At 38.5% G+C, this 16,666-nt stretch overlaps 1 protein-coding gene across 1 annotated transcript in view; it reads right to left on the bottom strand.

The window, feature by feature from the left end:
* fgf11a (fibroblast growth factor 11a) overlaps positions 1-16,666 on the bottom strand; it is a 407,707-nt gene that overhangs the window by 147,325 nt on the left and 243,716 nt on the right. The window contains exon 2 of the mRNA XM_028798449.2: positions 8,983-9,093. Coding sequence (XP_028654282.1) covers positions 8,983-9,093 — 111 coding nt within the window. The remainder of the gene's footprint in view (positions 1-8,982; positions 9,094-16,666) is intronic.

The raw sequence follows: 16,666 nt of genomic DNA, 5'->3' as shown, positions 1-16,666 counted from the left end.
TAAACAGAGGCTGAACAGAAATGAGCACAGTATCTATGGATCGATTTGTCCATCTGACATGCATGGCATTTTATAATATTCCAGCTCTGCTCTTAGTAATAACCCCTTTTACTGTTGGGCCTGCTTAACTGAACAGAACTGGGCTGGCACACAGAGGTGAATTATTAGTAATGCAACATCCCAGCTTTAGGGACTTGTGTTCAAATTACAGCTTACTCGCTGTCTGTTGAAAAATGGAAGGGCAAAATGAACAACAGAAGAGCAGCAAATGGGCCCTTTTAAGTACTGTATGTATGGAACTCTCACCGACCACTTTAAATGAGGGCTTGTGCTCAAATATACATTAGCACCCGGGCCCACTAGAAGGAACCCTAGGAGAAGGACTTCCAGATCACAATCCTCACTCCAGAAGAGATTAGGGGGTAAGGCCAGATATAAAACTGAAAAGAATTTTATAAGCCCCTTCATGATAGTTAATTTGATGTTTGCACATAAGCTAGACAATGTGATGAGGAGCAGTCTTAAGAAGGCTTTTTAATTAAGTATCAGGAGACAGAGAGTCAGGAAAAAAGGTGTTATGTATCTACTTGCATTTATGTGTTTTATTCTGTTGTTTTGTCATTTTGAAATATTTATTTTTATGTACAGTATTTTCCATTACATTTCTAATTATGTACCATCTTATAGAATGTGTCACTGTTCCATGTGCTTTGAAGGTGGCATCCTAGGAGGCGGGGCCTCCCTGATGTCCCAGACTACTCCCTCAGGCTATTTAAGGCAAGGCAAGAGTTGAGGAAAATCAGACATAGATAGATAGATAGATAGATAGATAGATAGATAGATAGATAGATAGATAGATAGATAGATAGATAGATAGATAGATAGATAGATAGATAGATAGATTCACAGACAGACAGATCTGTATTGTGGTTGCGGCGTGGGTAATGCATGCCTGAGAAGAGTTTCCCACAATAAAAGCTCTTTGTGCTTTTACACTTGTATCCAAGCCTCTGTGTGTTAGGTGTTTGGAGAATTACTGTGCCCCCTGGTGGCCAATAGATAGATAGATAGATAGATAGATAGATAGATAGATAGATAGATAGATAGATAGATAGATAGATAGATAGATAGATAGATAGATAGATAGATAGATAGATAACAACAACAACAAAAACATTTATTTATATAGCACATTTTTATAAAAAAAAGTAGCTCAAAGTGCTTTACATAATGAAGAAAAGAAAAATAAAAGACAAAATAATAAATTTAAAATAAGACAACATTAGTTAACATAGAAAAAGAGTAAGATCCGATGGCCAGGGGGACAGAAAAAACAAAAAAAAAACTCCGGACGGCTGGAGAAAAAAATAAAATCTGCAGGAGTTCCAGGCCACGAGACCGCCCAGTCCCCTCTGGGCATTCTACCTAACATAAATGAAATAGTCCTCTGTGTATTTAGGGTTCTCACGGAATGACTTGATGATGATGGTCATGCAGATTTCTCTGGCTTTTAATCCATCAATGTTGGAACATCACGGTGCTTTGAGTAGATGGTGGTGGTGCAAGATAGATAGATAGATAGATAGATAGATAGATAGATAGATAGATAGATAGATAGATAGATAGATAGATAGATAGATAGATAGATAGATAGATAGATAGATAGATAGATAGATAGATAGATAGATAGATAGATAGATAGATAGATAGATAGATAGATAGATAGATAGATAGATAGATAGATAGATTTGGCTCCAAGGGTAAATTAAATATACTGTAACTTTTTACCCTTGAGAATGTGTTTAGTCATTTCGGAGGGACTTGGAGTACACACAAGATTGGACAGAGTTGTGGCAGATGAACTTTAAGGTAAGTTAATGTAAAGTGTTCATTTATTTGATTACTTTATTAATACACAAGATGAAATTGTCTTTGTTTAGTGGTTAAAGTGCAGGGTCAGCCATTGTACTGAAATTTTCAGGGTAAGGGCCCAACAGAGTAGGATCTCTTCTGGCTGTAATGGGATTTGAACCCACAACCTTCCAGTTACCACACATAGGCAGTAAAAATGTTGAGTCTGAATACACAATGGGAGGCCTTAAACTTAAAATTACCCCATATGAGAAGAACCTTGGAGTCATATTAGACTTGTCACTATCAATTTCCAGACAGAGTTCAGAGACCATTAAGAAGGCTAACAGAATATTAGATTATATAGGGGTTCATGGGATGTGAAATACTTCTCAGAATCAGCCAATAGCACAGAAGTAGGGTGTAGATGTGAACTATGCTGCTAGGTATCCTACTGTCCTGTTAATAAGTCCACTGAGTGGTATCATGCTGATTTGATCAAGTGTGTATTTCTGATATTTATTCTGCAATTATGCATGTGACTTTGGTAATTTTTTTTTCTCCAAGCAGAACAAAACACATTGAAAATCAAAACAATGAGGATTGCATTTTTCAAAATTAATAGGCTTGTTAATAAAGAGTTTGTTCATCATGAACATTACACTGCACTGCTGAGGTGTCTACAGGAGTTCTTGATCAAAAACAATGTGGTTGTTGCTCTTCACCCCCTATCCCCCCACCCCACACCAGGTCCCTATAACTTCTTCTTGTTCCTAAAATTAAAACTAATACTGAAGGGGTGACAATTTCTTTCTGTGGAACTCCAGAAAACAATCACAGCAGCCGCTGGACACAGTAACAAAAAATGAGTACAGGACATATTTCCAGGAATGAAAAAAGCACTGGAACAAGGGCAGAGTTTGGATGGGGACTAAAATGGAATTGCTGCAAGTTGTATCATAAAGTTCTTGTTATTATTATTTTTTTTTGACAGTTACCGGAATGTTTTGGACCTCTTATGCACCACGATGTGTAGAGTACAAGTCAAAGAAGGTTATGCTTAAGCTTTATAACACACTAGTGAGGTCGCACCTGGAGTTCTGTGTGCAATTTTGGTCTTCCTAGCTACAAAAAAAACCCAATACAATAAAAATAAGAATGTGCACAAAGATGCACGTCTGTGTGAAAGATTACAGTTCCACTAAGTGAGGAACTGATAGCTAGGTAACGTTTCAACTACAGTATGTACAGCGGCCTGCGCATGGCTGCCCGTTGGCCTTTGGTTATGATTTTCAATATTTTAGATCTGTCTGCTTACATTGTGTATACCCTGTGGACTGTGATCATCCAGTAGTGTAATAAAGGCAAATTCCACTGACACTGAATCTTCTTGGAGGAACTTGACAAAGAACTTATCACTACAAAGATCCAGAGGAGATCCTCTGTTGCCGCCATTGTGATGAAAGTACAAGATGCTGTTATTCAGACCCACAGGGAATCAAAAAGAGATGAACCCAGTGGGTACACATAATAGCAATAAGTGGCAAAGATGGCAGGTCTGCCCCTCTGAAAAGAAAAAAGACAGTAAAACCAACGCCATGTGTGGACAGTGCAGGAAACACATCTGCAAAAGCAGACATTTCCATTGTGCTCGTCGTGTAGGGTGCAATGTAAAGGTGAAATCAGATCTACAGCGATTATAATTCTAAAATTCTAACAAAATACAAAATTGTATTTGCATTATATCAATTAAACAATGTTATCAAAACGCCACAGTTTGTGAGAAAGAAAATATGTTTATTAAATAGTTAAGTATAGTGTGCCTTCCCTTATTTCTCACATTTCACATTTCTGAGTGTTCTGAAAATCTATAATAATAATGTCGCTGTTTTAATATAATTCCTTCGTGTTTTTAACTTTATGTAAGCTGCGTCAGCCAATATAACCCATCCTCAACATACAGTTTTACAGTTTAACTAGAACCCCAGAAGCTGGACGTGACCCTGGCAGCACTGGACACAAGGAAGCACACAACCTGACATTTTTTGTCTTTCATTTCCTCTGTTACAATTAATTGCTGACCCCCAGAGGTTTGTTTTGACCAGAGATGCTGCTGACTGCAGATCTTGTTTTCCTCTCTGCCTTTGTCCTATGGCCGTAGTTCAATTATAATGGAAGTAGACAGATATTGTTAGACCTCTTTAATGGTAAAACAGTTTTGTTTTAACACGTCTAAACTCATCTATATCTTTATGTTTGTTATGAATTCAGTTTCTTTTAAATTTTTTCTTGGATCTACTTAAGCTATAAAAACCATCTACAGAAGGTGTCATTTCTGGGGTGTTGTATTCAGAGAATTCGATTTTGTGGTCACTTATTTGATTGGGGCCTTCGTTTATTAGCTGACCTTTATTTACCATCTTGACGGACACCCTTTTAGTTATAATGTCCAATTTTTGGTGAAAATTCCAGTGTATTTCCTATATGGTTTCGAGACTGAAGGAATTCAACTGCGGGGTTTGATTTTGTCTCGAATCTATTTTAAGAAAGTTATTTTTTTAATTCTGTTTTGTCGTAACGCCATTTTTGTTCCCCATTGTCACACACGTGCGAGTAGGAGGCAGCTAAAGGGCTTAGAGAATAGTACTGACTCACCCGACCAGGGGGCGGTGGGGTGCACTAACTTTCTCTTTGAGTTCTCTGCAGACCTTTCCCGGGAAATCCCGCCAGGTTCCGGTGCCTCGACTCTGAACACGTCCCTTCCTGTCCCGGCCCCGAGGATGACGTCACTTCCCCAAGACTCCCTATAAAACCTCACTCCTCTCCGCAGGAGGGCAGTTCTGTTTTGTACTCCGGTCTGTGCACACCAGTGCTATCACTTGTTTTTTCTATTTTGCAGCCAGGATACACAATATACGGGTGGCTGCCCCAAACCTTGCTATGGCTCTTGTTCGAGTTTGTGATACCATTTAAGTGCCAATATGTTAAATTTCTATTTTTACTATCTCCATGAAATTCCCCAAGGTGCACTCATTTGTGACATCAAATTGGCGATGATACAAAAGTCACTCAGGTGTTTCTGTGGTATTCAAGCCTGACAGATAAAACTTGATTCACTGCATTAAAAGATCTTTATTTAGTCTTTCTGTTTTTTTTGAATCCCTATTATTGTTTTCGATTCTGACTTTTCAAGTCACGTTTTGCATTTGATGAAAGATCTTCTGTAACACTTTAGTTTAGGTACTGCATTTACTATTCATATGTAACAAAACCTTAACGCAGGTTTCTTTTGAACACAAGACATTTGACAAATGGGAGGAGACCATTCAGTCCATCAAAAACATTTTTTTTAGCTAATAGATAAGCTTTCCTAAGTTATCATCCAAATTTTTCTTTAAGGTTGTCAAGGTTTCTCCTTCAACTTCATGTCTCGGTAGTTTGCTCCAGAGTCCCACAACTCTTTACGTAAAGTAGTGCGCTTCTTGGCTTCAGTCTTAAATGCACTTGCCCTTAATATCCACTAATTCTTCAAGTACTAGGTTCACCCTTAAGCTGAATGAATGTTGCTGGATATATTTTATCAATGCCTTTGTGGATTTTAAATACCTGGATGAGGTCCCTACCCAGTGACTAAACAGTTTTAATTTTCTGAGTCTGTCAAGGTTAGACATGTCCTTAAGACCTGTGATGCTCCTGGTTGCTCTCCTCTGCACAGCTTCAAGTGCTGCTATGTCTTTCTTGTATCGTGGTGACCACAACTGCACCCATTACTCCAGAAACAGTCTTTCTACTGAATTACAGTGCATCTGGAAAGTATTCACAGTGCATCACTTTTTCCACATTTTGTTATGTTACAGCCTTATTCCAAAATGGATTACATTCATTTGTTTCCTCAGAATTCTACACACAACACCCCATAATGACAACGTGAAAAAGTTTACTTGAGATTTTTGCAACTTATTAAAAATAAAAAAATTGAGAAGGCACATGTACATAAGTATTCACAGCCTTTGCCATGAAGCTCGAAATTGAGCTCAGGTGCATCCTGTTTCCCCTGATCATCCTTGAGATGTTTCTGCAGCTTAATTGGAGTCCACCTGTGGTAAATTCAGTTGACAGGACATGATTTGGAAAGGCACACACCTGTCTATATAAGGTCCCACAGTTGACAGTTCATGTCAGAGCACAAACCAAGCATGAAGTCAAAGGAATTGTCTGTAGACCTCCAAGACAGGATTGTCTCGAGGCACATATCTGGGGAAGGTTACAGAAACATTTCTGCTGCTTTGAAGGTCCCAATGAGCACAGTGGCCTCCATCATCCGTAAGTGGAAGAAGTTCGAAACCACCAGGACTCTTGAGAGAGCTGGCCGGCCATCTAAACTGAGCGATTGGGGGAGAAGGGCCTTAGTCAGGGAGGTGACCAAGAACCCGATGGTCACTCTGTCAGAGCTCCAGAGGTCCTCTGTGGAGAGAGGAGAACCTTCCAGAAGGACAACCATCTCTGCAGCAATCCACCAATCAGGCCTGTATGGTAGAGTGGCCAGACGGAAGCCACTCCTTAGTAAAAGGCACATGGCAGCCCACCTGGAGTTTGCCAAAAGGCACCTGAAGGACTCTCAGATCATCCATCCATCCATCCATCCATCCATTTTCCAACCCGTTGAATCCGAACACATGGTCATGGGGGTCTGCTGGAGCCAATCCCAGCCAACACAGGGCAGGAACCAATCCAGGGCAGGGTGCCAACCCACCGCAGGACACACACAAACCCACCCACACACCAAGCACACACTAGGGCCAATTTAGAATTGCCAATCCATCTAACCTGCATGTCTTTGGACTGTGGGAGGAAGCTGGAGCGCCTGGAGGAAACCCATGCAGACACGGGGAGAACATGAAAACTCCACTCAGGGAGGACCCGGGAAGCGAACCCAGGTCCCCAGGTCTCCCAACTGCAAGGCAGCAGCGCTACCCACTGCGCCACCGTGCCACCCACCTCTCAGGCCATGAGAAAGAAAATTCTCTGGTCTGATGAGACAAAGATTGAACTCTTTGGTGTGAATGCCAGGCGTCACGTTTGGAGGAAACCAGGCACCGCTCATCACCAGGCCAATACCATCCCTACAGTGAAGCATGGTGGTGGCAGCATCATGCTGTGGGAATGTTTTTCAGCGGCAGGGACTGGGAGACTAGTCAGGATAAAGGGAAAGATGACTGCAGTTATGCACAGAGACATCCTGGATGAACACCTGCTCCAGAGCGCTCTTGACCTCAGACTGGGGCGACGGTTCATCTTTCAGCAGGACAACGACCCTAAGCACACAGCCAAGATATCAAAGGAGTGGCTTTAGGACAACTCTGTGAATGTCCTTGAGTGGCCCAGCCAGAGCCCAGACTTGAATCCGATTGAACATCTCTGGAGAGATCTTAAAATGGCTGTGCACCGACGCTTCCCATCCAACCTGATGGAGCTTGAGAGGTGCTGCAAAGAGGAATGGGCCAAACTGGCCAAGGATAGGTGTGCCAAGCTTGTGGCATCATATTCAAAAAGACTTGAGGCTGTCATTGCTGCCAAAGGTGCATCGACAAAGTGTTGAGCAAATGCTGTGAATACTTATGTACATGGGATTTCTCAGATTTTTATTTTTAATAAATTTGCAAAAACCTCAAGTAACTTTTTTCACGTTGTCATTATGGGGTGTTGTGTGTACAATTCTGAGGAAAAAAATGAATTTAATCCATTTTGGAATAAGGCTGTAACATAACAAAATGTGGAAAAAGTGATGTGCTGTGAATATTTTCTGGATGCACTGTATATAATTTGAGCATAACGTGTCCTAACTTAAATTCAACAGTTTCTATGCTATAACCTAACATTTATTTGCCTTTTTTAACTGCTTCTGTAAATTGCTTAGTCGATCAAAATGCTGCGTCCACATAAACCTTTAAATCCTTTGCAGAGGTTGCTTCCCATATGACAGTGTCGCTCATCTTGTATTTGTAATTGATGTTCGTTTTGCCCACATGTAGCACTTTGTACTTTTCTACATTAAACTGCATTTTCCAAGTGTTCTCCCAGTTCTGAAGCTTGTCCAAGTCATTTTGAATTCATTCTGCTGCCTCCTCTGTGTCTGCCATCCCTCCAATTTTAATGATATCTGTGAATTACTCACGTTTACTAACTATACCACAATTAGTGTCTTTACTGTAATATAAATCAGAAATAGCAATGGTCAAAGGACAGACCCCTGATGGACACTCCATGTGGAGCATTCTCCTCTTATCTGTACTCTTTGTCTCCTGCCAGTTAGCCAACTAGAGATCCAGTTTTGTAAGTTACCTACAGCTTCTAGTTTCAAAATTATTCTATGATATGGGACAGAATCAAATGCTTTTGGAATGTCTAGGTAAATTATGTGGTATACTTCACTTTTGTAAATTGTTCTTGGTGCTTCTTCAACAAAATGTAAAAGATTGGTTTGGCAGGACTGTCCTCTCTTTTTGTCTTATTATGTTTATAAAGCATCCATAAATATGTTTTTCAACTCTAGGCAGTGTGACATATTACTTGGTAAAATAATATGAATATGAATGATTTATAAACTAAATTGTTGTGCTGACGTATGCGATATCAAGAGAAAAACATCTCTTCTGATCATTTCAAAGTGAAGTTATTTTAGTAGAACACATTGTAGAGATGAATAAACACTTCACTAAAAATGCATATAATGTAAGAGTACAGTCATATGGGAACCCCTCTTAATTCTTTGAATTTTTGTTTATCATTGGCTGAGCTTTCAAAGTAGCAACTTCCTTTTAATATATGACATGCCTTATAGAAACAGTAGTATTCAGCAGTGACATTAAGTTTATTGGATTAACAAAAAAATCCAAAAGACCTCCTACCTGATTACCAAATTTTCTATTCACCTCTGCCTTTGAGGCCACTGTTTCCTTGACACCAGTATACAGAATAAAATCTCCATAAGGATGAACAGATCAGTAAATGACCAAAACACGAACCTGATAATCATATTTTGTTTTTCAAAGTATTGTAAAAACAAATTGGTTTAGCAGCTTTATTGTTGAAAAAAGAATTCAGAAAAATTGCAAAGTACATAAAACTTACATGATGAGCTGCCTTCGTCCTTTGTGCCATCCAATGTCCCATCAGGGTGCATCTGGAGGTAAAATCCCGGTCTGCAGTATAAGCGACTGACGATGCCTTTTAGCTGGGGTTCTGAAACAACAACGACAACATTTTTTTCTATATACATTTTCATACAAGATGTCAAAAAAATAGTTACAGGTAAAGAAAAAACAAATCAGAATAGATAATAATAATAAATAATATCAATACACACTTACATGAAACAGAATTACAAGTAAGTGCACTGTATATAGTATCATGGGCCTCCAAACTACTATTACCTCAACTAACCAAGAATTTTCTATCTGTTAAATAAGACTGAAACCATCTTAAGACAATACTAGAGACCATTGTCTAAGATGATTTATGGCAATACTGCGGTCTATGGTGTCAGGTGCTGCACTCAAGTCTAAGAGAACAAAAAGATGTGTGGCCTCAGAAATCATTTACTACTATAACCAATGTATCTTCTGGTTCTTCTGCTCTGTACTTCTAAAATTTATATTTTTTATTTCTTACTATATTGAGAAATTGTTCTGTGTACTGTACTGTATTGTATTGTATTGACCCCCTTCTTTTGACACCCACTGCATGCCCAATCTACCTGGAAAGGGGTCTCTCTTTGAACTGCCTTTCCCAAGGTTTCTTCCATTTTTCCCTACTAGTTTTTTTTGGGAGTTTTTCCTTGTCTTCTTAGAGAGTCAAGGCTGGGGGGCTGTCAAGAGGCAGGGCCTGTTAAAGCCCATTGCGGCACTTCCTGTGTGATTTTGGGCTATACAAAAATAAACTGTATTGTATTGTATTGTAGTGGCAACTGGGTGACAGTCAACTCTGCGAAAAGACAACTCTGTGAAAGACAACCCGGTGAAAAGACAACTCTGTGAAAGACAATTTGGCAAAAATACAACTTGACGAAATATAACTTGGCGACATCCTTTACCAGTTCGGTTATAGTTAGATTCAAAGAGATTTTTAAATTATATTTAAATGACAATGTGATTTAAAATGGTGAAAATAAATTTATATAATTGACAAACAAACTTTATTCTGCAGATGGAACAAACTCTATCTTACACTATCTTCTGCAACCAAAATTGCTAATCCTTTATTTAACTTGTATTGATTGTAATCGTATGATAACGATATTTGTCTTTTCACCGTGTTGTTTTTTCACTGAGTTGTCTTTCGCCAAGTTGTCTTTTCGCCGAGTTGTTTTTCACTGAGTTGTCTTTTTGCCGAGTTGTCTGTTGCCGAGTTGTCTTTTCACCGAGTTGTCTGTTGCCCAGCTGCCCCTGTATGGTATCTTCTGTACTATGAGAACAAGCATCCACTCCAGAAAGTTCTGTGATCTAAAGAATTTGCTAAAAACTCAGTCATCCTGTTGTCCTGGAGTCATCGTCAGGCTCCTGTTGGGTCCATGGCTTTGAAAGACTGAATATCACTCTGCCTTTGGCCACACCTTCAAGGTGTTCTGGCCCCGCCTCTAGTTTACTCTTGTGCACCAACTTCAATAACTTTGTTGTCACCTATGGTCATTTAGCACTGATTGTGCTTGGATATAAGCAGACTCTTTACAAATGAAGACCCAAAGAAGTGTTGGTTAAGGTCTTGTAACATAACAGTGAATGAAGATGCATTTTTCCAGTACCTAAAGTGTTACTGACGAACCATAAAAAATGATTGCATTTTTTCAGAGTCTTAACCATACTGCTACATATTTCCTACTGCACCTATGTTGCTTTGTAATTTTTGACCTTGCATTATAACCGACTGTGAATTCCCAAAGGTTTATTTTATCCTGAGGTTTTGTTTTCCTCTCCTCCATTATCAACTGACCATATTTCAACTAAAATGTTTATGTTAATCTAATTAAAATTGTTCTGTTTTACGATGTGATCATCCTAATTTATGTGTTCATGTATGTAAGTGATGTATGATTTAACTATGTCTGTCTTTGTGTTATAGCTGGGAATTTGTTCAAGCTCTCTGAGTTGTACTCATTGAGGGGCACTATAAAAAATAAACTGAAGTGAATTAAATAGTGTGCTGCAAACATAATGGATACATAAGAAAGGTACGCCAATGGATAAGTTGATGAAATGCTGACTAATAAATGCAGTATTGGACTTTAAATCCACAATGTTTACTTTATCTGCTTTCAGGTAATGAAATAAATGTGCCAAAGTAAGCGCATTTCTGAACAGATTTAAACATTTACAGGAATTTTCATTCACCACAATAGAAAAACCTCTTTATTAACTAGTAAGGTAAAATTTTAAAAATAAATTGCAAAATATTTCATAGTCTTCTGTTTTTCAATCTATCCTTAATCTTCTGCATCCACGACTTTCAAATTTCTGCTCAATGATACCAAGACCAGCCCTGGCACGACCCTGCAAATCTTAACTAAATAAAATGGTTAGAAAATAAATTGATGTATGGATACGTCTTTTAAGTCAGAATTGCTTGATCACTTCCCCTTTAGCATGATCTGAGAAATTAGCAGAATTACCCATTCCCTTGAAAATCAATCTCCTGTAAATTTTATAAACAAACCTTTATTCACAATTATATAAAAGACAACCTGTAACTTTTTGCATGGAATCAATTTTTCCATAAAATTTTATGATTGGAAGTACAAATATTTATCTTCAACAGAGCATAAAACATCATTAATTCTCCATATGTCTTGAAATTCTTCAAGCTAATTTGTCATTTAATATTAAGAAAATTATTTTTTTAGTCTACTATAAACAAGCATTTTAAAGACAGAAAGACAAATAGATAGATATGAAAGGCACTGTGTAACAGATAGATAGATAGATAGATAGATAGATAGATAGATAGATAGATAGATAGATAGATAGATAGATAGATAGATAGATAGATAGATAGATAGATAGATAGATAGATAGATAGATAGATAGATAGATAGATAGATAGATAGATAGATAGATAGATAGATAGATCTCGTGTTTTGCATTCTCAAGGTGCTAAGGAGCTCACCAATGTAAAACGGTGTAATGCCTTTTAAAGCTTTGTGTGTTATAAACAAGATTTTGAAATGGATTCCAAACTTTATGGAAACAAATGAAAATCATAATAATTTTAGTTAGGTGATCACATCTCTAAGTTCTCATTCTAATCCTTACTCCTGTCTTTTGCATTACATACAGTGATGAAAATGATGAAAAAGCTGTGCAGTAATAAAAATCTGGATGCCTTAATGGGAATGCCATCCCTAAAACTGGAAAAAGCAAATTCAGTGAAAAGATGGATGCACCTGCACAGGAAGAAATCAAATCACCACTGAGATACTGAAAAGTTTAAATATTAAAAGAAAGGCTTATATTAGGTAAAAAAGAAATCCTTTCTCTCTCTGACTTGTAAAGGTCAGAAACATAATTCAGCATAATGTAAATGTTTATATGCTTAGAGCCTGCACTTCCATAAACCGGAGTGCTCACCCACTGCTAGACACTTTGTACCTGCAGACTGGCAGGTGTGTCATATGCAGCCAGAAGGGCATCTCCTACAATGAGTTACTGAGATTATGTGAGGCTTTTTTTATCTTGAACATTATGTATACAGTGAGTGTGGGGAGGAGAATGTGATGCAGACTTGATCAATGGATTTATATGCACCGCACAAAACAAGATAAGCTTGGCAAAGCACAGAAAGAGAGGCTGGTGTGCAATGCAGTGAGGTGAGTAAGGAGGGGAGGCAGCCATGGCTCCTTTTGTCAGTTAACAAATGTGTGCATTTAAGTGCCTAATTAGGCTGAACAGTGTTCGATTAATGAGGGTGGAGAATTGATGATGGCCTTTGGAGGCTGGTGTTGCTGATGTATCTTTCTCGTTGGACTACCCACATCAGCTCATATGGCTGTCAACCATTCTTGAAAGCAATCCTATGTCACTCTGTAAATGAATTTCTCAATAATCCATGCATCAGTTTTTCTAATCTAATTTATTTCAGTTCAGGGTCACAGCTTGCTGGAACCTATTCTGGCAGTATTGGGCATAAGGGAGGGATCAAATGTGGTTGAAGCAGCATTTCATCACACAGCCCACTTTCTCCCTCACCCTGAAGTTTATTCAATGAGGGGAATTTAAAGTCACCAATCAAACCAATGAGCTTGTCTTTGGGGTGTGATAGGAAGAATGCAGTACCTGAATCTGAATCTGTGACAAATACAAATAAAAACTTTATAATTACTAATTGCATAATAGGGCAGCATGGTGGTAGCACTGCTGCTTTGCAGTAAGGAGACCAGGGTTTGCGTTGAGTTTGCATGTTCTCCCTGTGTTTGCGTGGGTTTTCTCTGGGTACTTCAGTTTCCCCCCTCAGTCCAAAGACTTACAAGTTAGGTAGATTGGCGATACTAACTTGGGCCCAGTGTGTCCTTGGTGTGTGTGTGTGTTTGGCCTGCAATGAACTGGTGACCTGTTCAAGGTTTGTTCCTGCCTTGTGCCCTAGGCTGGCTGTGGTGGCTCCAGGACCCACCTCGACCGTGGTTAGAAAATGACTGGCTACATTACATATTAATGACGTGTAAAGACAATGACTTATTTAAACAGACATGAAAACAAAGCTTTGAAACGGATTAACATAAAACACAGTATAGCAATATGAATCCATTAATTAACAGTTGAACTATGGCCATTTGAAACTAGATATTGTAAAACGGAGCTTCCTCCAACACAAAATAAGTGCAAGACCTCTAAAAGGTATTAATCAAGCAGGCCAGGATTTTCACTGATATTTTCAGTGAGCCTAACCCCAACCCAGCTAGGTCCCAAATAATACCTGTTGGCTTCAGCCCAAGTAGGCCCGAAACTGGGGAGCTGGAAAAATAAATGTATATTTCACCAAAACATCACCAAAGGTCCAGAAGAGGTATCAGGAAATGGAGTTTCCTCCAAATCAAAATAGGTGAAGCATCCAAAACAAGCTAGGAAGCAGGCAAGAATTTACCGGGCCTGCCCAGGACAAGGACTTCTGTCAGGCTTCTAAGGCACCTGGGGCCTCATGTATAACGCCGTGCGTAGAACTCACACTATAACATGGCGTAAGCACAAAAGCGGGAATGTTCGTACGCACAGAAAAATCCAGATGCAGGAATCTGTACGTACGCAAACATTCACGTTCTTCCACTACATAAATCCCGATCAGCGTGAAAAGTAACGCACGTGCACGCGCCTTCTGTCCCGCCCCAACTCCTCCCAGAATTACGCCTCTTTGAATATGCAAATCAATATAAATAGCCTTCTGAGAAAAGACAATGGGAAAAGCATGGGGGAAAATATAAGAATTTCAGCGAATACCAAGTGGAGGCAAAAGAAAAACGTACTATTTGTTGGTTTAAACAGTAGTATAATCAACAAAAGGAAGTTGATCAAGTAACAGAGTGTCGGAGAAACTCGAAAGCTCAAGTTCACAAAGTCGCACAGTGCCCGAAATAAAAAAGAAATCACATATCAAAGTCACAGTGAAAAGGCAAGTCGTAGCCCACCGTCTGAGTGTCATATGAAAGCTTATTAGGGTACGGACAAAAAAATAGGCACACAGTGGGAAAAAAGCACAAAATGTCAACTTTAATCTCGAAATTTCCACTTTAATCATGTAGTTTATTTTGCCATTAAAGTAGAACATAATAAACTTCATCTTAAAATCGTTTAATTTACTAGTTTCTCAAATCCCATTGTAACTAAAGTAGGACGTTAAATGCTTTGTTCTGTATTTGATCTTCTTTGTGCTCTGTGTGTGAATCACTACCTGCTTCTTAAATGGGCTTTCTCTTTCTCCGACAGGACACAGAATCCATTACATTTGTGATATTACAGCTCTATGAATAATTAAAATACTGAGATGTATATGTGATATCTTTTTCATGATGATAGGAATGAAAGCATGTTATTAAACATGGGAACACGGTGGCGCAGTGATTGTTCATATCTCACGCAAGAGGCTTGCTGCACCATGCGTGACCTTCAATGACATAATTTATCACAGCAGTACTGTCTCTTTCAAACGTACTAACCTCCAATTCCTGTCCTTACTTTTCTTTCTCCAAATACCCAATCGCCACACAATCAGCTATGTAATAGACGTGAAGCCATTTGTAAGCTTAGAACGCCGATTCTTCAAAACTTTTAAGGAACATTGAAACATCTTCGTAGTACATGTTTAATTATTCTATCCGTCTATCTTTCCAGTGTTGCGTCAGCGCAAGAATACAACGCAATACAGGAACAATCCATGAACTAGCTAGCGCTGCGGCACCGTGTCCTCACATCTTTAATTATTAACAATACAGATTATTTAAATGAAGTTAAAGTTTTATCTGTATAATATAATCAACATATTTTGCTGCATTTCATCTTAAAAATGATATCATCATCATATGTAAATACTCGCTTTATAAAGTGGCACAGGTTGTGCAATATTATAACTGTAGTGCAAGTTTACAGTGAGATAATTGTACTTATAAGTAAACAGTTCTACAAGGAGCACTTGATGGACTGATTGAGTGCATTTATAGTTCTTGGGATGAAACCTTTTCTAAACCGCGAAGTCCGTACTGGGAAGTCTCTGAAGCGTTTTGCCGTGGCTGAGTCAGCATCTGCTTCATGCTGTATACCGATAATTCTCTTTTCGATCAGCTACTGGTGTGATTCCCCACTCAGATACAGTGATATAAATACTCTGAGTGGTGCAGTGAGAGTAATATGGAAAAAGATGATCCGCTGTGGCAACCCTTAATGGGAGCAGCTGAAAGAAGAAGAAGATGCAGTGAGAGTTACAACGCTAAAGCAGTTATGGTATTTGGAATACTATGGCTATTCCCTGGACCATTATATTGCTGCAGGTTAATTACAATCAGATGCATTACACTAATAAACAATATGCAGTTAGTTTCAGTGTATTTATAAAGCCGCGTCAGGAATGTGGAGCTAAGAAAGAAAGGGTGACCACACAGGAACAGTAGCACTGCTTTGACGCTGGGTGCCGCCAGTCTGCAAAACCGAGCAGAAAAATTGCGTACGACAAGGTATGAGGTACCGTGGAAATGTGCGTGGTTTTATGCCAAGTTTAGGTTTTATACGATTTGAGCGTGGAAACGTTCATACACAACATTTCTGTGCATACGCACCATTTATACATGAGGCCCCAGATGACTTAAAAACTGGGGAGATGGCAAAACAACTATAAATATTACAAAAAATAAAGTGCATGCTCTAAATTGAGAAGGGCAACCATAAACCTTCAGCTTGTGAACAAAAAGGGGAACAAAATCTTTCTTAATCAAAGATTTATTGACATAAAAAAAATTGAAAATAAGCCACAAAAGCTCAACGGAGCAAACATAAGCACAAAGGAGCTGCCTAAGAGGAAATCCACAGCAAATAACAATAAAATTTATTTCTATGGCATATTTGCATACAAACGATGTAGCTCAAAAAACTTTACAAGATGTCAATGAAATAGCTACAACCAAAGAAAAACAAATAAAAATTTGATTTAGAATTAAAGTGAATAAAAAATATACAAAAATGCATAATACACATTTATATAAAGTAGATATATAATTAATAGAAAGTGAAGTCTTTGATTATAAAATTGGTTCTTAAATCTCTAAAGATGAGTACAATGTTGAGGT

Source organism: Erpetoichthys calabaricus, chromosome 3 (genome assembly GCF_900747795.2).
Source record: "Erpetoichthys calabaricus chromosome 3, fErpCal1.3, whole genome shotgun sequence".
NCBI classification, from domain to species: domain Eukaryota; kingdom Metazoa; phylum Chordata; class Cladistia; order Polypteriformes; family Polypteridae; genus Erpetoichthys; species Erpetoichthys calabaricus.
This window is presented reverse-complemented; position numbering and strand designations above follow the sequence as displayed.